Source organism: Emydura macquarii, unplaced genomic scaffold (assembly GCF_026122565.2).
Source record: "Emydura macquarii macquarii isolate MOO-44397 ecotype Brisbane River unplaced genomic scaffold, CSIRO-AGI_Emac_v2 contig_1477, whole genome shotgun sequence".
Lineage (NCBI taxonomy): Eukaryota > Metazoa > Chordata > Testudines > Chelidae > Emydura > Emydura macquarii.
The window spans coordinates 25,287,758-25,308,328 of NW_027131614.1; the positions used below are offsets into that span (position 1 = coordinate 25,287,758).

Genomic DNA, 20,571 nt, shown 5'->3' on the forward strand with positions numbered 1-20,571 from the left:
TGGCCTTCAATGTGGCCAAGTTTTCCCCCAGAGGATGGAATTTTCTAAGTGCTCAGTGTTGGCCTAAGTGCTCCCACTGAGGTCAATAGGTGTTTTACCAGTGGGAGCAGAAGTAAGTCAACACAGAGCGCTTTCAGAACTCCTACCCATAACTTCAAATGTGTCAGAAAAGATCCAAGAGTTGAGATGCTAACTGAGCCTCCTGAGACCTGCCAACCTGGGCTGGGATGCGCATTTTCAGATAATCTGTACTGTTGCGTAGCTTGGCTTTTCTTACAACAGTATATCAGCATGAGTGTTTCTGGCTGGAAGCAGAAAGTGCAGAGGTTTGCTAAAGTTAAAATATTAAAAGAAGTTGCCTGAATCTTTTTTTAAACAAACAAAAATAAATAAATAAAAATTTTAAAAAAGTTCTACCTGAATTTGGGACAGGGTTTCTTACTTCAAAACATGTTTCCTCACTATTACTTTAATTCATAATAATGCACATCAGAGCATATGCTACATGAACATTTGTATCCTTTATACTTCTAGAGGCATATATTATTGCAGTTTGATCTGTTTTCATATTCTAGTGGCTTGATTGGTAACTGACAATTCCAGTATGTTGAAAGAAGAAAATGTGTTTCTATACCTGCTCACTTTCCAGACACGCTAACAAGGCTGCTGAGGAAGTGAGTAAAGCCTGATGGGGTATGTGAAAATGGGAAAATCTGTTGTGGTGTTTATCTATTCAGTCTTGTGATATTTTGTGGGATTGTTGTTTGTTTTCTTGTCACACTGATGGGCTTTCAACACTAGTGTTTGAGAGAGGGGCTTAAAAAAATAGTAGCTTTTAATCCCAATCATTGCAAAGTGCTTTTCAAACAAAGGCCCAAATTCCAGCATCAGCTACATGCACATCCCTCTCAATAAACTCACTGAGAATTGCACATTAACAGCTGATGTAAACCAGAAGTACTTTGCCAATTATGGAAATGCAACCTCCTCTCAGATGAAACATAGCAGCCACTAATAGTGCACATCAGCACTACTTGGAACAGAAAGAGAAGATGATACCATATACATCTGAAACTCTAGAGGGAATTTAAATAGTGGGAATCTATTTCATCATGTTAGTATTTGGCCAGGAAGCCTAGTTTCATAACAACTCCTGTTAGATGTCTTAGCTCACCAGTTTTATTTCTCATCTGCAAATGGCACCACCAGCAATGCACAGTGCTCCTTAACACACACTGGGACACTGGCTGAGCTCAAAAGTGATGAACTGGTATTTCAGTGTAGCTGATGGTCACTTAGTGATAGCCGTGGGTGATGGCATTTGTTACCTGAGAACTTACTATTTATCTTAGGCACTTATTTATCTTCAGGCACATTCCTGAAGTGTGCCTCACAATGTTTCATGTATTCATCTACACAACACCCCTGTGAGTTAGGAAAGCACAGAGAGTGAACTGAGGCATAGAGCAGGGACTTGAACCCATGTCTCCTGAATTCCAGGCCAGTGTCCTAACCACTAGATCATTCTCTCTCTCTCTCTGGTGGTCAATTCATGCCTTGCCATTGATAGCTAAGGAGACCATTTGAACTTCTGTGTAACAGAAAAAAGTAATAAAATGAAAGTGTGTGTGGGGGGGATGATCCTCAGGACTTTGAGCACATTTCTGAAGGCTTACTAGACATCGTTTAGAGTTAATTCATGCTTGAATGTCTGGAAATGAGCAAGGGAGGAAACGGCATCATTACACGTGCACATGAAGCAGAAGGCGCTGTGTATCTGAATGGCAAGTTACCAGTTGAAAACATTCTTCTATATTAAGATTATACTTACTTGAGAGGAGAGTGATAGAAGGATATTGCACTCAACCTTGCAAACTGACCTGTAGATAACAAAGGACATAAAACAAGATGATGACAAGTTAAGCCAGTGAGCAGCCAGCCAGTGTATTATTCAGAATAAAGCCATGCACAAGAGAGAAAATAAAAGAGAACAATAATGGACACAAGGAATAAGGAAAACTGTCTCATACTATACATTCAGCAAGAGACTATAACAAAACCATATCTGCTAACAGACATGGGAGAGTAAGCACTGTTAGCGTTGAGGTTTGTGCATTAAATGTGTTCCTTCTGATAACAATTGTTATTTGCTACATGCTTCAAAGGAAATGGAAAATGAAGATGCTTTGGAGGCTCCTTGTCACAGACTCTCTCATGTACCATGCATTCTGCTGCTGCCACATAGAGAAAAGCACTTTCTTTGCTGACAATCTGGTTTCACTTAAACTCTAGTGTCTCAGGGCTTCATTTGCAAAAGCTTGCTTGAAGGTCACACAAAGCAAACATTGGGTTTTGTGCCATCATCTCCTGTGCAATAATAAGTCTACATATCCATCAAAAAGTACTGCTTTTACATATAATGAGAGAGAAATATATTTAATAATATTCTTGAACCAACAAAGGATACTATACATCTAGTATCAGTAATTTTTCTTCTTATCAGATTTTTTCAGTTGACAGTTGTATTACAAGAGCAACAACCACAGCCATCATTTGTTTTAAGATATCTAGTCGAATGGGAATATTATGTGAACATGATCAGTAAGAAATCCAATAATAAATTCTAGAGGCTAGATTAAAACTAGATAAATCCTCCCACCACCATTCCATAGAATTCTTGAAAAAGAAATTTGCTAGCTTTTTCTTCTTTCTTTAAAAATAAAAATAATGCTAGTTCTATGGTCTTCGACTTTAAAGACTATCCAGTGATATTAGTGGAAAAGGATTTTGAATAATGAAATACTGTAAGTTAAACCCAAATCAGAGAGAGCACCAAGAACACATCAGATATTCTAATGACCTCTTACTCCTCCTATTAGCTCTTACTCACTCAAACAGTCCCAGTGGCACCACTCATGTTAGTAAGGGTTACTAACACAATTAAATGTTTGCACATTAGGGACCATAGTCATCAATTGAAAATGTGTTCTAGTGTTTTCTGTTACCAAACAAATGTTTTCTCTTACCAGACAATTTCTGAGTAGACCTCAACAGATTAGAGGCAAGGCATTATGTTACCTTATGAAAAGTTAAACCGACTGAACTTTTTTTCTGGGATGAACGTTTCATATCACCCAATTTAATCAATTTTTTAAAAGTTCATTTTGTTTTTTAATTTCTATTTTTCCTCAGTGGAAACAAGCCAGGTGTAATATTCATCTTGTGAGAATGCCTACCACAGTGAAGTTTTCCATTGACTTCAGTAGGGATAGGATTTAACCTTTTTGGGGTTATTTTCGGAATACAGCAGAAAAGCCTGATTTTGGAGGAAGCAACAATATTGAAACATATCTGCCAAAATTTCTCTCTCCCACCTCACAAATATTAGCTGTAATTCTGCAGCCCGCGTGCACATACTCAGTTTTATGCATTTGCGTAATCCCATTGTAACGAGCGTGACTATTCATGTAAATTTAAACAGACGTGCATTTGTTAATGGAGCTCTGCTGCATTACGGGCCCTGATCCTGCATTGGACTCTATAGCCAGATACTGTTCCCTTTATAGAGAAAATGGAATGTCAGCAGAAGCAGAGAAATTGATGACTCAATGCTTGGCAGATGTCATTGTTAAGGTGTGCCTACTACATAATAAATCATTGCTGTCCACATTCTAACTCAGCAGTAGCAGTTCCACTTACTTAGCAGAAACCTAAGGACAGCCCCCTTTTGTCATTTGTTATCTTGGCACAACATTGAGATGTTGCCCATTGTTGCCATACTGAGATATTGCAGAGCAAGGATAATAACGAAATGTCATTGCATACTCAAAGACCATCCTAATGAAATGACTTTCTGTGAGCTACCGTAGTCTTGCATAGCAGATTTATGTAAAACCTACGATGGTCACTTGAAGTTCAAAACCAGTGACAACTTTGATATGAGCCAATAGACATTTTAAATTCTGACTCACTCTGATTTTTACATCAGGATGATCAGACGAGGAGTCACTTAAAACAGGCACTGATCTCTTGAACCAGGGAAAAGTGCACATCATTTACTAGACAGGACAAGATACTTTGAGAGTCCAAACATGCTGGGCATGTTGGTTTAAAGCCCCGTGAGGCTCTTGAAGTTATAGGTGCACTTTGCTAAACACCAAGTCACTTATTCACAAGCCAAGTCCCAAAGGCTGAGTCCTCATTGCCCTATGTCACCAGTTGCAGCAGTTGGACTTTTGACATATCATGTCACTCACACCTGGTGCTTTCCCTCATCCCAGATTATGACAAAAGCATCCTATTTTAAAAGGACTGGCTTAGTGGCTCCAGTCCCCTAACATGGAGAGACCATCACAGATGCTTTACGTTATTAAACAAAAAACTGAGCTCAACATGCAACTGTCTCTGCAACAAAAAGCATTCTTGTTTGAGTGGCAGTGGCAATTATGAAGGATTGGCTAACGGCCTTTTGAAGATTAATGTCAGTCTTAAGCAAGTCTTCCTAAGCACTTTCAAAGACATACGTGTGTGTGAGATTGGGGAGGCAAGAGTGGGGGGAAAGAGTTTTGAGAATAATACTTTTTTTTAATCTGGAAGCTCCAGCCACTGACAAGAAATTTTATCTCTGATCCAAGCAGAAGAAGAGAAGAAAGCTGATTGTAGACGAGGGGCTACTGCTGTGCAGTATCCTTTTAAAGTTAGGGTACTGTACGGTGAGTTCCTTTCTTACCTGGTAGGCTTCATCCTGCAGCTTTTGTTTCAGATATTCCTCCATCTTGAGCTCATTTTCCAGCTGGCGGACAGAGTCATTTTCATAGTTCTCATCATCTGCTCTAACATAAGGGTCTCCATCTTCTGTAACCCTAAAAATAATTATTAATAAATAGCCCCCTAAGACAAATGACAATCAGTGTTAAAAGAACTACCCTATTTTAATGAAAATTGAGAGGAAAGTGGGACCTATGTTTTCAGTTTTTATCTCCATCTACATTTTCTTGAAGTTATTTTTATTTTTGAAGCCCTTCCTCAAATCCCACCTCTCCAGTGATTCAGCATCCATGAAAGAGATTAAAGGGCATGCCCTAATAAATGTGCATTCACAGTCCATCCATGCTCCCATTGAAGTCAATGACAAAAATTCTCAAAAACTTCCTTGAGAGAGAGATTTGGCTCTAAGGATCTGTTCCAAAGTTTACTGGAGTCAATGGAAAGACTCCCACTGATGTCAGTCAACATTGGATCAGGCCCTAAATTAGAGCTCATCAAAAGTTTTCTGATGAAACATGCCATTTTACTGAGAGCAAATCATTTCATGAAGACATACTGATTTCAATGAAGGTTTAGATGGGATGGCTTCTCAGGTCCAGGGTGAGTGAGACAGAGAAAGAGAGACTCTTTTGAGCTGAAAATGGAAGTTTCAATACAACTCTAATGTGTGAAAACCTTTGAAAGGCTTTGTTTTCATGCCACATTGCAACAAAGACAAATTTTGAAACCTTGAAAGTCATCGTAAAACAGAATTCTCATCTTTCAGCCAGCTCTACATTAAATCATTAAAATTTGCCAACCATACTCTAGCAAAAGTTCACAAATAAAAAGGCTCAACTGCTGAATTTCCTAATTGAAATCCAATAAGGTCGCTTCTTATTTTGGGCTCATAAAAGTCTCAGGTTGGAATGAAGAGTATCACTTCTTGCCCTGACTCCTTTAGCATAGAGAGTTCATTATTACTGTATAGGCACAGAGTCTCCCTCTGTTAGCTTTAGTTATATTATTGGGGGGAAACATGTACATTCATATTATTATAACAATTTCAATACAAAATGAATTAAAAAAATACAGAAGATACTCACATGTCACTGCGAATGGTGCCGGTGGCAGCTGCACTGTGAATGTACCCTGGCTTGCGGGCATGGATTTGTGCAAGGAAAGCCTTTTCAGAAGTTGGTGATGGAACAAGATCATCAAAATGAGTCCGTCCAAACTCCGAATCCACATTACTCTCTGTCTCGCTGCCCATCTCTGTGAGCCACAAAGGTGATTATGGCTACATTTAATTTTCACGTGCAAGTAGGCTTGGTTCATTTCTCTAAACATTCTTCTATTTCTCCAAATTAGAATTCCAATATCTCACAATCATGAACACACTAGTATGTTTCAGGCAATATAGATGCTGTGCCCATATGTTCTCTATCTGTTTTCTGGGCCACCTCTTGCTTCTGTGGTGGTACAGCATAATAGTCTCTGCAGACATTTGCATATGTTGCTAAAAAGGACACCACACCATAGGCCATTTGGCACAGCTGGCAATCTAGACTCAAGAGAACTTGGATATTGCATGTCAGGATAGAAGTGCATTAAATTATTTGCACTATTGATACTGAAAAAAAATAATTACACATGATGCTATTTACAGATGCACCAAAATGTTATATTCTGAAAAAAATTTCTATCATCTAATTGCACCTGACTGGCTCTAGATTTCAAAATTGCTATACTCATCACATTATCACTTTTAGGTAATTTTTCCATAAAATACAAAAAATATCCAGAACTCCAGTAAGGTGTTTTTCCCCAGCTACACTTTATTTACTTTTAATATATGTCAAATGACTGTAAAGTGATCATTCTCTTAAGCTTCACGCACCTGAGTTTAGCTCTTTCACCAGAGAAGACATGGTATTAGTAATTGAATCTGCTGCCACTAGTAAGTCATTTCTTAAATTTCGCCTTGTGCCTGAGACAGGAGAAAGACAAAGCACAATGCTAAGATTTTTCTCAAGGAACAAATTATGGCTTTGTATATAAAGTATTTTTAATCTTACACCAAGTTGTCAATATAATTTCAAAGTATCAAGCCCTTTGAAAGGGACACATGCAAAACTTATATGCAGAGCAGCTTCATTTTCTTACATTGTACACAGCAGCAGCTCAACATCATGCTTCATTTAATCACAATGCCAGAAACTTGGAAGTTATTAATTACAATCAAACTCACATTTGTGTGGTGACACTAGGAGACCAGGGCTAAGAGATGAAATTGTCTGTGATCCCATTTAAAATGTCTGGGGGAAGTGGACTGAAGTTATTTCTCCCTAAATTCCCACGGCTCTGTTTAATGACACTTTTATTGTCAAATGTATAAATATGGTAAACGCTGAAGATTTATATGGATTTTCCTTTCCCAACCCTTCCTAGTATCTCTTAGAGCTCAGGACTCTTCTTGTATTTTCCATAATCTACTCCCATTTAAAAAAAAATAAACAAAACCCAGCAGAGTCGGTGGAAATGCGCTGGGGGGGGGGGGGGGGGGGGGGGAGCCCCCACCCCAGCAAAGGAAATATTGGGGGGATTCTGCCCCTCCCATAAAACTCGTCCACACATGGGGGTGGAGGCAAGAGAGGGACCCAGAGGGCTGCATCTGCTGGCAAGCAGGTATGAACTGTCTGGAGCTGGCTGCCCCCCAGCCTAGACTGAATAGTTCCCTTTGCTCCCTCTCCTATCCCCACAGTCACAGCAAACTTCTGCCCACCCTGAAAGCCCCTGCCCCCTCCGTGAACTGTCCTGTGCTGCTGTGACCCTCTTTCCGATAGAGGAGGGTCCAGGAAGTAATTTCCTGCCGAGCTCCTCAGTGCTGCCTTAAGCATCAATCAAAGAAGGTTACCAGAGAGCAAAATGCAATATTTCATCCTCAGGGCTGTGATGACTGGTACAGTGTGCTCCCAGCCTATGCTATCAGAGTCCCAAACTCACATCCTAGTGTAGTTGAATCAACTATATCTAAATGGACTCAGCCCTTAAAATCCTAGCTAACTTCTGAGAGGATGATGTATGGAAACTGGCAGGATTTGGCATTGGGAATGTCTTTTAAACTGACTGCCCCAGGGGCGTGCGCAGGAATTTAAATTTCAGTGCTTTTGGAGGGGCACTTTCTGTGCCCCCGGGGAGGAGCACAGGCCCTCCCCTCAAAACCCCAGAGGAGCGGCACAGCACACGCCAATTATTGGGGGGGGCCAGTGCCCCTTGCTTGCCTCCCCTTGTGCATGCCCCTGCGGTTCAGTTGTTGATCTCAAGCCATACATTCTCCTGATGAAAATAACTACAGAAAAGTAACTGAAAGTCTGTCTCTTTCATGAACACATTTCTGAGAAGAGTTGTAATACCTTCTCAGCCTCACGCCTATACAGTCTTTTATACCTATTCTCTTAGAAGAGAAAATATAGGAGAACTAGGGCTCTGCTCCCTGGAATGCCTTCATTATGGGCAGATGAAAAGAACTCTGACAATACAGATGTTTGATTAAAAAATAATCTCCACATACTATGGTGTTTACCAGCACATTACTCCAGGGCTGTTCTTAAAAACTGTCCAGTTTTGCCTTACACAACTAGAATACAGTAAAGACTGAGGACAAATTCTATATTTATCAAAGGCAGTTGTTTTTAAGCGTGGTCACAGTACATATGAGAATACACATTTACATTGCCATTTCACTTTAGCAGAACACATTGCTGTATCTAAAGACAGTTGCCTGAGGCAGCCCATGTATTATTTATGGATATTTTATTGTAGCTACTAAATTCTCTCTCTTTGTCCAAGTTCTGAAAGAAACTTTAACAAAATGGTTTATTGTCTATGTCTGTACCTCTTTCTCAGTTTTTTTAGGCTGAAAGAGGAAAATGTTATGCTGTCTGTTCATTTCTTTTCTTACAGAACACACATTGAGCAACCTGGTGCCATGGGACACGGAAAAATCCTGTAGCTGGACAGGGGTTAACATGAGAATTAACTAGTTCTTTAAAGGATGACTGCACTTTAGGGCTCAACCTTGTCATCAAGTGCATGTATGCAAGTCTCACTGAAATCAATGGAAGTTGCAAGGGAGGGCAGAATTGAGCTCATGGGGGCAAATTATGTTCACAGTTACAGCTGGGTATATCCAGGGGGACTCCACTAACATTCTGATTTGCACTGGTATAATTGAGAGCAGAATTTGGCCCTTTGTGTTCAAGGAAAAGAAAAAAGGAAATTGCAGTGATGCAAACATTTGGGAAAGAAAGTAATTCAGTGGAAGGAGGGATATTTCCACAGTCAGGTCACACGGACTATTTAGTTTCTTTTATTATTTAACCTGTGATCTTAGAACTTGAAAGCAAATATCAGTCAGCAAAGGATGATCTTCCATCCTTTTGTAAATTGATGAACAGCAGGGAAGGGGAATGAGGAGTGCACAGCGGCCTAGAGCAGTGCTCTGGTAAACACCATGAGACACCAGGGAAAAGTCCATCAGTTCTTAGGAGAAGCAGCATGATGCTTCCTCCCCTTGCATCCCAAACCCAGCTTGTTGAACCAACTTGCAATGGTCAGCAACAAGTCTTTATTTTATGGCAAACAGATTGAGTTGTAGTAGGTACTGGAGGAGGCCTCAGACGATCTGAGTTCTATTCCTGGCGTGGCCACTGGACAGCCGGGTGACCTTGTGCAAGTCACTTCTCCACCCTGTGCCTCAATTCCCCATCTGACACTTGAATATGTTCTCGGTGTAACTAACAATTACTTCACAACGCAACTTACTTTGTGCAAAAGCTTCCTGCACATCTCCTCCCACTCCTGTCAGAGAGTCCTGAGGTGTATGGGTTGGGGTGGAGCAGGCAGATGCAGACCTAATGGGCATAGGAATAGGTCGGCTGATAGTGTGACTGGGTGAAGAACGAGGGGAGCCTGCCCCTTGGGTCTGGAAAATAAGAACAAGTGGTTAAATGAGTCCTTGACAAGAGAAAACACTCAGCTGTTGTCATCTTCATTCCATTTCTTAGCTCAACTGAGTGAAATCTCAGCTGGAATCATGCAGTTATGCAGAAAAATAGGGTAATACTAAGTCTGATGAAGGAAAACTATTGTACCCAACTTCTTGTTAGGAAACAGCTATGGCAGGCCATGGTAAAGATGTAGTAGGAGGAAAAGATAAGTTAGAAGGCAAGACCTCATCCTGAAATGAGGAGGCTGGATTGGATATCAAAATTTAAAGAAAGATTTAAGGACAGGAAATCTCAAGGTCTGGGCCTTTTTCCCCCTGAAAGCGTGAAGAATGTTGGCAATACTCGTATGTTCTTGAGAAGACAGCTCCTGCAGTCTGTGGGAAGTGGAAGGATGCTGGCACTAAGACAAATTTCAGTCTGGGTAAGGAGTTGAAGCTACTCCTGGGGGTGTAATATTTCCATGTTAGTTGATCAAGTTCGTGCCCTTACACCTCAACCACTGTTACAAGAAGCCATCCATGCAATAAAGTTTTGGAATGTAAATTACACCTATCAGTGAAATAAAATCCTACCCGCCCAACAAACAGTATAGATTTTGTCCTTTTCTTCTTGGCTGGAGATCTATTTAAGCCACTACTAAATCATGCACTATCAAATTGTTCACTCTGCAGGATATACTCAGGTTCTCCCAAAGTACTGTTCAGATAGACAATTTCAATTCCTGTTATGGGTCCAGTGGCTGGAAGTTAAAATATTTTAACACCAGTCATATAAAATGTCATGCTGTTAGCACCTCAGAGTTAGTATCATTGAACTGAAATTCAAGCATGCTTTGAAGAATAATAATTTTTAAAAGTGGAACTGGGTGAGTTATCCTAGGGGCCACAGTGAATTAATGCTCTTTTCGTTTACTGCCTGACAGTTCCTGGGAATATATGTCAACATAAGAAAACAACCAAATAAACCAAAACAAACCACACACTATGTAGTATGATTAGGAATTTGGGTTCAACAGAGGTCTATGACTAAGATAACATGAGTGCCACTAAACAGGATCTAGTGCCAATGCTTAATTTGTGCCCTGGCACCTCTAGGCTTCGCAATTCATAGCTCTGGCACCTCTGGGCTTGCTGCATCAGTTATGAATGTAAAAAAATTGCTTGAGCCCCAGCACCTAATTTATTGAGCCCCGGCACCTCTTTCATTACAAATTAAGCACTGACTAGTGCTCATATGTTAGTGTGTTTACAGTGACGAATTACATTATCTCGATTTCTTTTTTCCCACCCTCAAATTTATTTGGACCTGAAGTAACAATCGATTAAAATTTTTTTGTTGGATTCTTTAGACCCTTCAGTGTCACATGCCTTCAATGTCTTAGTGACTGTCCCTCAGAGACAAAGATCAGATATTGATAACTCCAAAAAAAAGAGGCAACAACCCTTGATAAAATTGGTCTAGTTTCTTTTTCTAGATTTGTAAGCCAGTTTATGTTTTCTATATTTTGGCCCCTAACCATGCCTACCTTGTGCCTACTGAAATAGGTCTTAATGATCAGAAGAGAAGGCGCATCATTATTCCTGGTTGACCTCCAACAGATGGATCAAGATACCTTTTTTTTTAAGGGACGCTGCCACTGCTGAAAAACAATGCTATGGAAGTTGAAACAAAAGGGTTCATTTGACTACAGTGAGCTTGGCAGAAGACGTGACCTGAGAGACTTGAAGCAGGACTTTGTATGGGAAAATTACCTTTATGCAAAACACTCTTTTCTGATAAGAGAATGAAAAGTTAAATTTTAATATTTTCTTATGGAGTAAAAATTTTTAGGACATTTAAATGATAGTGGGGAGGAATTTGAATACATAGAGACTGATGCTCTCCTGCTTTCTAGCCCCTTTTTGTCTCACATTCTTGTAGTGCAAAGGGGTGTGAAAGTAGCTGGATCTGGCCAGCTAACAATTCTGCCAGACCAGGAGAGTTTTCAGCAGATGCAGAGTTGGCATAATCTGTCCCCAGGGGACTGTTACCAGCTGGCAGAATTTAGAGTAGCCAGGTGGTGCTCTAAATTTCACAAGGGCATGCCCAGGGCAGATCAGACAGAACACCAGAGAGCTGCAACTGGTCCCCTTATACCTCCACTGCTCTACTGAACAGATTTTGGCAGAGAAGAGCCTCTTGTCCATAGCTCCATGTTGTACTTATCCATTTTCTGTCTCCCTCCCATTGACTGGGAGGCTAAAGAAGAAAAGCAATAAGAACTCTCAAGGAAGTTGAAGAAGTGCAGTATATGCAAATATCGGCCAGTAAGTCACACTTTGAGGAACTGTCAAATCATGATGGGGATTTGGCTTGTCCCTTAATTTCTCCAAATGATGGACATTCACAGGCACTCCCTTTCCCCTGGAGCAAATCAGGCGACATTTGGAATGATCGGGGTGGCAAAGAGAGCTATTTGTGGGAGAGCCCAGGTCTGGCAGATGCCGCAGAAGACAGAGTCTTTGAGCTACTGTTTGTTGTCTTGCCAGAAGCATCTGCTCAGGGAGTCTGCAACTGTATTCTGAAGGCCTGGCAGATTGACTACTGATATGTCTGTTCAATGGGAAATGCACCAGTTCCAGACTCTATGCATAACAAAGGTACTAGTGGGTGCCTATAATCTCCTCCTATAAAATTTGTCACCAAACTGGCTCCAAAGATGCCAGTAACCCCATTGGGAGAGATAGTGAACAGGTCCCTCACAGTCATAGTCCCTGGGACTGCATTGCCTGGCAGATTTTCTAGGATCCTCCTCTCTAGAAGGACTCCTGGAAACTGGATGGTACGGTACTGGAATGGATTCCTGTGCAGAAATCTCAGAGTCTGATAATTCATCTTCTGAGCTAAAGTGCCAGTGCGTCAGGCATCATGACCATTGTGGGGACGGGTTTCAGTCTGCGGGTGCCTTAGTGGTACCAGTGAGGTGCTCTGACAGATCTCCATAGCAATGGAGATTCAGGCTCTTCCGAAATGATGAGATCTTTAGAAGACAGAAACCTGGAAGGAGCTGGAGGGCTGTGATAGCCTAGAGTCGAGGCTTGAGTTGGTGCCAGAGGTGAAATCATGGATCAGTGAGATGGAGACTGCTGTAGCACTGAGGTGGATGCAAGGTCCTGTCCTACTTCAGAGTTTGAGTAAGAAGCCAGTGCCAAGGATGCATAGTACCCCTATGTGCATGACGGTGCCACAGAAGTTCAGGCAGTGCCACTGTGGTAGGTTGTCTGGTAGAGCACTTATCCAGACGAGGCTTCTTACATGGTGTAAGACCAAGCTGGAGCCCCTACAGTACCCTTTAAGGGATGTGAGATCTCCTGAGAGTGGGTCTTATGGGGTGACATACCCCTTTTCTTCATTTCTCTGGTGGGGGAGGTATGCTTCTTCCTTTCTGAGGTCTTCATGTCTGTGGTCACATACGAAGCGGATTGGTGACTGAAGTGGCTTGCGATGTTGAGGCTGATGAATGGAGGTGAGGAAAAGCGGACCTCTCCAGAGTTATGGCACATTCCATTAAGAAGGGTTTTAGTTTAGCCTCCCTATCTCTTTTGGACCTACCCTTAAATCCCAGACAGACCCGGCACATTGAGGGGATTTGGGAGTCCTCCAAACACCGTAGGCAACTTGAATGACCGTCACTATGGGGAAAAGACCTGCGGCAGGTCTGGTACAACCTAAACCCTTGGGTCTTAAGCATGACAAATTGTGCTCCACCACAAACAATGGTCCAGAAGTGGGGGGGGGGGAACCCCTCTGGGGCACAAAAAATAAAATAAAATAAATAACGAAGAAACAAAAATAATGAATAAAGACTTTCCCAAGAAAGGAAGGTGGGAAGTTGAAACAGCTAACAGCAAAGACTGCCTCGAGCCATAGGTGGTTGAGAAGGAACTGCGTGGCATCAGGCTTGTGCCTGCCTATATCCCCTTGTGCAGAGCACGAGGTGTTATTCTGCTCAGGCGTGGACCCACGAGCATTACTTTTCACTCTCTGATCAAGAGTGCATGGGTGCGTGCACATCCTATGCTGTAGCACCCATCAGGATATAGACTCAAAGAAGAAATATACCCTAGTGCTCAACATTTTTAAGTACATACTATAATTGCTACGCTGATTTAGTATGCATGGTAAATAATGCACTGTTAACTGTAACTTTCATTTTCTGGAACAAGACCTTTGCAAGGCATAAGAAACTTTAGGTATTTTGAGTTTCTGCCTATGATGTAGATAAGCTTTTTTTTCTTTACACTATTTAGGTTATATTGGCCAAAATCAACCAACAGAAAGTTAAATATGTAAAGATCTGGAGACTGAATGGTTTAAAAGATTGCAGCTATTTTTATACTTTATTTTGCTAGATCATATTTACCCAGATTTGTGTCAAATGAATGTTGTTACCATTGGATATCTGTTTAGTGGCATATGTGAAATGAGGTTATTGGTCTTAGTCTAGTTCTCAGGAGACAGATGGTAAATGTCTGAAAAACTATGCTTACAATTGATGCTAAGTGACTGACTTGCTTGTAGTCTCAGCGGAAAGGCCAAGGACTGAACTACTTTCAATCCCTAGTTAGACCCACCAGATCAGGATTGAGGAATGTTGACAGGGGAGTATGGGGAAAGCTGCCACTATCACTGAAGTGACATAGAAGACTTCAGCCTTCAGTTGTTAACTGATTGCAGCTGTCAGCATCTAGGTACCTTTTATGCGACCTTCATGTACTCCATTTAGCTCATCATACTTCGATCAAAGTAGTAAGGATTTTAAATTACCCCTTGTTTGACTGGAGAATGGTTTATGTTATCTAGCGCCATGCATGACTCGGTATATACATTTGAAGCAAACACTGTTTTTATTGGATCTTTAGTCCATTGCTCCCTCTGCTGGAGCTGAAAGTAACTCACATAGCACAAAAGTCTGCCCAGGAAAACAATACTGTTACATTAGAACATGACAACTAGGAAAACAGTATATACGTGATCACTTTATTACCCTTCTGGAAGGAAGCATCTTTGTGGCAGTATAGAAATGGAAAGTACATAAGCACTAGAAACTTATCTAGACTATTAATTCCAACTGAGTTACTCCAGGGATGAATTTAGCCCTACATCTGAAAATAGCCCATGGAAAAGCATATTTTTGGGGATCAATGGGGAACATTTCATAGAAATGATGAGATTAAGTGTAAATAAATAATTAATTAGCATAATCACCTGCCATTCTGAAAGTTCATTTAGAATTAAAAAGCTCTAAATACTACACTGTAGAAAGCAAAAACATATTGTAATATCCTCAACATATATTTTTATTAAAAACAATAAAACTCTTTTTGTATGATGCTTTTTTTTTTTTTTTTTTTTTTAAATCTGTTTACTTTTAGGGCATCTAGTTATTTACACAAAAGCCATTCACACTCTTAGGCAGAATTTAAAAGCAAAAGACCTACTCAGAGGGGTCTTCTGATAGGTTTTACTCTCTGGACTACAATCAGGACTGTCTTGCTGCAACAGATTCATTCTCCGTCCCAAAGTTTAGCAAAACTGTTAGTCTAACAAGGTTGAGCACCAGCAACAAACAAACTGGCACATGGCCATCGCCGCTTACCATAGCCACTGTGGATCAGATTGTTTACTGTTCTGACCACTGACCCCTGGTGGTGAAATTGAGCGGCTCAATGTTATTGTGTTACAATGAGATATACCTCATTACACTCCTCTTTTAAATGAGATTGCTACCTAGGCATATCAGGGATTTTTTTAACCTAATAACCTCGACAGTGTCCATCGGCTACAAACCAATTAAATCTTCCAAAAGTTAATACTATTAATATAGACTCTTGCCCTGCTTTGAAAGTGAAGTTTTTGTTCTGAAGGGGCACTCGGCTGCTGCACAAGAAGATGTAAAAACCAGGATTCTGACTGCTTGTGGACAGGAAAAATCCCCTGGCCACTTTCTGAATGACTAGGGATTTCAAGTCCATTATCCGGAGTTAATTACAGCTCAGGTAATTATATTCTGCTTACTGAAATTACCCCGGCAGCTTCAAATGGATATGAAGATTCGTGTTTGTTCTTCACTCCCTGTTGTAGGTTGTGGTGTACTATGGCTGAATGCTGTTAAACAGTTATTGCTTTTCACCCTAAAGAGGCCTCATCTAGGCTATGTTTACACTACAAGTCCCGGGCTTGATTCCTCGCTAGCGTAGACATACTTGTACAAGCTATCATCTGAGCTAGCATGCTAAAAATAGTAGTATAGCTGTAGCAACATGAGCAGTGGTGGCATGGGCTAGCCGTCCGGAATACGTACTCACGGGGTTCAGGCAGTTTTGTACTGGGGGTGGCTAGCCCAAGCTGCCATTGCCCCTACTCCCACAGCTACGCCACTATTTTTAGTGTACTAGCTCAGATGAGAGCTAGCGCAAGTATGTCTATGTGAGCTGGGAATCACACCCCTAGCTCATAGTGTAAAGGTAGCTTTACGGGAGTGAGAAAAAGATTCTATCAAGCCATTGCTTACTTCCCAAGGGGGACAGGGTGGGTTAATTGTGTGAAGTGTTTTGAAATCCTCAGATAAAATGTGCTGAAGTGCAAAATAATATTATTAATCTCAGTCCAAGGCATGAGCACACACTTCAAGCAGAAGGAATAATATGAACCATGGAATCATAGCCCCACTGAAGGGTTAGTGAGACCTACAATAAGTTAAATAACTTACTCCCTGTTTCAGTTCTTCTTCCTAAAGAAAAATTGGATCATCAGAGTTAGAATAGCCAGGATTTAAGTGAAGAACAGAAAAATACATGCAAACTTGGGTCCAAGGTTAGCAAGCCTGGATTAACTAGCATGAATTTGGTGCACTTGCACAGGGCCCTTGACCATTGGGGGAAAAAACCTCAAGGAGCCCAGGGGCAGGAAGGGGGCAAGGTGAGGCATCATAGGGGGAGGGCCCCCCTGCACACTGTGGTGAGAGCCAATGGGCCAGAGCAGGGAGCTGGGTACGCCCCATGGGACAGGAGCCACTGCAGGACGAGTAAGGAGTGGGTTCGCTTTCCAACAGTCCCCTCAGGCCCTCGCTCTCCCAGGGCAGAACCTGACCTCCCCTCTGGGGCTTCCCATCCCTCAAGGACAGGACTCCTCCCCAGCCCCCGGGGAGTGAGGGGGGACAGGGAAAGTGGGAGAGCCGGCAATTACCATAGTGCACAGGGTCCCAAAAGTCTTTAATCCGGCACTGCAGGTTAGGTCTAAATTGAGATCATTTATATTTCAATAAGCATCTGAAGATATTAATTCAGATTATGGTCTCTGCTCTGGCTGCTTTAAAATGCCTGAGCAATGCAAAGCAGCCAGAAAGCTGGTGTAACTTGCCACTCAAGGATTTCCTCTTATGCAACCACCGTAGTGGCTGTATGTCCCCCTTCCTCTGGGCAGGATTCCCTGGGTAAAGGGGGTACCCTAGCATCCTAGCTATCTCTGGTTCTCCTTAGTCTTCAAAAGAGAAGAATTAGTCTGCAAAAGAGAAGAATGAGGGGGGATTTGATAGCAGCCTTTAGCTATCTGAAAGGAGGTTCCAGGGAGGATGGAGCTAGGCTGTTCTCAATGGTAGTAGATGACAGAACAAGGAGCAATGGTCTCAAGTTGCAATGGGGGAGGTCTAGGTTGGACATTAGGAAAAAGTTTTTCACTAGGAGGGTGGTGAAGCACTGGAATGGGTTACCTAGGGAGGTGGTGGACTCTCCATCTTTAGAGGTTTTTAAGCTGCGGCTTGACAAAGCCCTGGCTGGGATGTTTTAGGTGAGGTTAGTCCTGCTTTGAGCAGGGGGTTGGACTAGATGACCTCCTGAGGTCCCTTCCAACTCTAATATTCTATGATTCCTGAACTTACACAGAGAATCTGATTGGTTCTCAACTAGCTCAGGACATCACCTGGGGTTACTTTTGTCACCTCTGCTCTGGTCCTGTGCCAAGCATCTCGCTCCCCAACCATAAATTTGGGGAGACACAAATGATGTGATGGGCCACATTCATCGTTGGAGGTAAGCAGGTGCTGCTCCATTGACGTCAGTGGACTTGTTTTTCCTTACCAGAGCTGAATTTGACCCATTTTGCGTTGTAGAATACCATGCCACCAGTTTAGCTGAACCCTCAAACGACAAAAACTAGACTCTTATCCAAATCATAATTCTATCACTCAGTGTGAGTTTTTGCCCATTAGTGACTCCCTAGATTGTCTGTAATGAAGCACAAAGGGGTCATATTCTAATTAGAGAGGCTAGTCATCCTCCCCATTCTAATTATAGTACAACTCCTTTGGATCTGAAATGCACTGAGGCTGAGCACCCCCATAACTAAGAACAGAGCATGACCCTTGGACCAAAACTCAGTTCCAAACAACCATGTTACTGATACTTCAGTGCAAAGGGCATCCATGCTGGAGCCTGTACATTCCACGGCAGTTCCTCTCTTCCTCCATGCCTGTTCCCCTTCCATAGAAGTTTATGTTTTTCTTGAAGAAGAAAATATATTCTAAAGTATCCCCGGATGAAAGGAAAGCTCCACCACTTTGAGGAATCCAATTTCCTTTCTGGGAGGGCCCATTTTTAAATTGTGTGCTAGCTCTGATAGGGCCATGCAGGATTTAAAGCATCAGAGGAATAACCCAGGGCTTTTTGCAACACTTTTGCAACTTGGGAAAGGTAAAGAGGCATTTTCATCTCTCCTTTCTAGTCTTAGAAATACATTTATATATTGCTGTCTGCATTTTTGAAACGGGACCCTTCAGTAAAGAGCTTTCTTTCTTTTAGTGTATTTTACAAGCGATTTTTTTTATTTTTAGTGAAAAGGACCAAGTACTGTTAAGAAGGTCCTTTCAAAGCCCTAAAGACAGAGGGGCTGGATTGTCAAATGGCATCATCTGATAGAATGAGTAATAAAAAGGGTCAAAACTAAAGGAATTAGGAAAACGAACTCTGGACCATCAGCCAGGATAAGAGACTATGGACTGTACAGTGTTGGCACAGCTATTTACCACTGGGGATTAATTATTTTGTTGCCTTCTGTACATCCACCATTTCTGAATACAATACATCTTCAGCATTGCAAACTACAAATAAACCAGAAACAGTATGCCATGAAAAACTTTGTTTTAATGCTCTTTGTATGGCTGATCCAGAAATCACTAACTTGATCAATCAGCATTGCTGAATCTCTTCTTACTAACTAGGAAAGTAGTGCTGCATCACAGTGGGCTTTGTTTGCATATTCAAGTGAATTTCAATTATTTTTCAGTAATACTTAGTCTACTACTACAGCTTTGAAGTGGTGTCCAATTCATTTAGTGGTAGACTGACAAAGACATGGTGTTAATACACGAACAGTATCAACTGGGCACCTTACTGATCCTGAAAACCTATGTATTAGAGTGGCCAAAGCTAAGAGAGAAAATTGATGGGAAACAAAGCTTTTAGGGGACAAAATATTCAAGTTCCATAGTATTTTATTAATATCATGAATCTCTCTTTCCTATGTGACACCCTCTGGCTGGCCCCCTTTTCCTTTTCTTTACCTTACCTTCAGAAGTTTCATGAGGCCTTCTAACTGTACCATCAGCTCTCTTCGGCTTTCTTGGAGAGCAGACATCCTTTGTTCTAGCTCATCTTTCCTCTGTCTAAGAAATAAGCAGTCAGGATCAAAATTAATACCTCACAGAATTTCTGAACTGTATAATTTTTCAGTTTACCTGTGGAGAGTGCATTGAATTCAATGTAATATTCAATTCAATATAATGCCCAGAAATCAGGGTAGACTGAGAAACTAGGAAGGTCCTTCAAGTTAAGAATATACAGAAAGATCAATATGATGGTTAGGGTAAAATAAGTACTGATACAGCTCTCTTCCCAAAACACCAAAAAAATGAGAAAGAATTTTTCAGATTCACACAAATTAGTTTACATTTGGAAAAAAGTAAGGAGATGCCTTGAAGGACACGAGAGGCTGGCAGGGGTATTGACACAGCGCAAGTAGAGATAAGAGGAGCCAAGAGAGTTCAGAAAAACAGCCAGAACTGAAAGAGATATGTGGCCTTTTATAGGCTGGAGTTCAACCTATTACATATTTTCGATTTTAATTGTTTGAGAATAGCTTTTGATTCTGCAATCTAAATTCTGCTCCCATTTATGGCAGTGTAAATCCTGAGTAAATCCTTGCATGTTGGTGAGGTTACTCCAGATTTAAGACCATGTAACTGGGAGCTGATTTTGATTCTGTACAAGTACAACCTATAGTAATCTAAGCAGAAGAATAACAGGGTGCAATTCTGCTCTCAGTTATACAAGTCCAACTCTCACTGAAAGCTGTGGGAATTACACCCATATAACACAGGTTTGAATCAGGCCTATGGGATACACATAATCAGATTTTGGGGAGGTCTTTGTCATATTTAACCAGCAGTGCTGTCCCCTGCAAGTTACAATATCATTGACAATATTATTTTAAAAAGTCATATTTTAGATTAGGTGATATTTTATACACTCTCTCTGCTACATATATATCTTTATTATGAAAGATGGTATTTAATGCATCTTGTAATGCCTGTAAATTGGTGCTTTTGTCCTACTTCTCCAAAATGGAAGAATATAGAAATCATCAATGTTAAATATATTAAAAGCCAGATTGTGAGCCCTTTACTCACATTGAAGGAGTTACTTACACAAACAGCATTACTGACTTCTATGGGACTACTCACATGAGTTATTGCTCACCAGTATAAGTAAGATTTGGC

The 20,571-nt window shown here is 41.2% G+C and overlaps 1 protein-coding gene across 1 annotated transcript in view; it reads right to left on the reverse strand.

Annotated features, from left to right (window-relative positions):
• DTNA (dystrobrevin alpha) overlaps nt 1-20,571 on the reverse strand; it is a 307,279-nt gene that overhangs the window by 12,052 nt on the left and 274,656 nt on the right. The window contains exons 17-22 of the mRNA XM_067553817.1: nt 19,362-19,458; nt 16,510-16,530; nt 9,574-9,733; nt 6,647-6,736; nt 5,853-6,021; nt 4,730-4,862 (exon numbers count right to left, since the gene is read on the reverse strand). Of these exons, the coding sequence (XP_067409918.1) occupies nt 4,730-4,862; nt 5,853-6,021; nt 6,647-6,736; nt 9,574-9,733; nt 16,510-16,530; nt 19,362-19,458 (670 nt within the window). The remainder of the gene's footprint in view (nt 1-4,729; nt 4,863-5,852; nt 6,022-6,646; nt 6,737-9,573; nt 9,734-16,509; nt 16,531-19,361; nt 19,459-20,571) is intronic.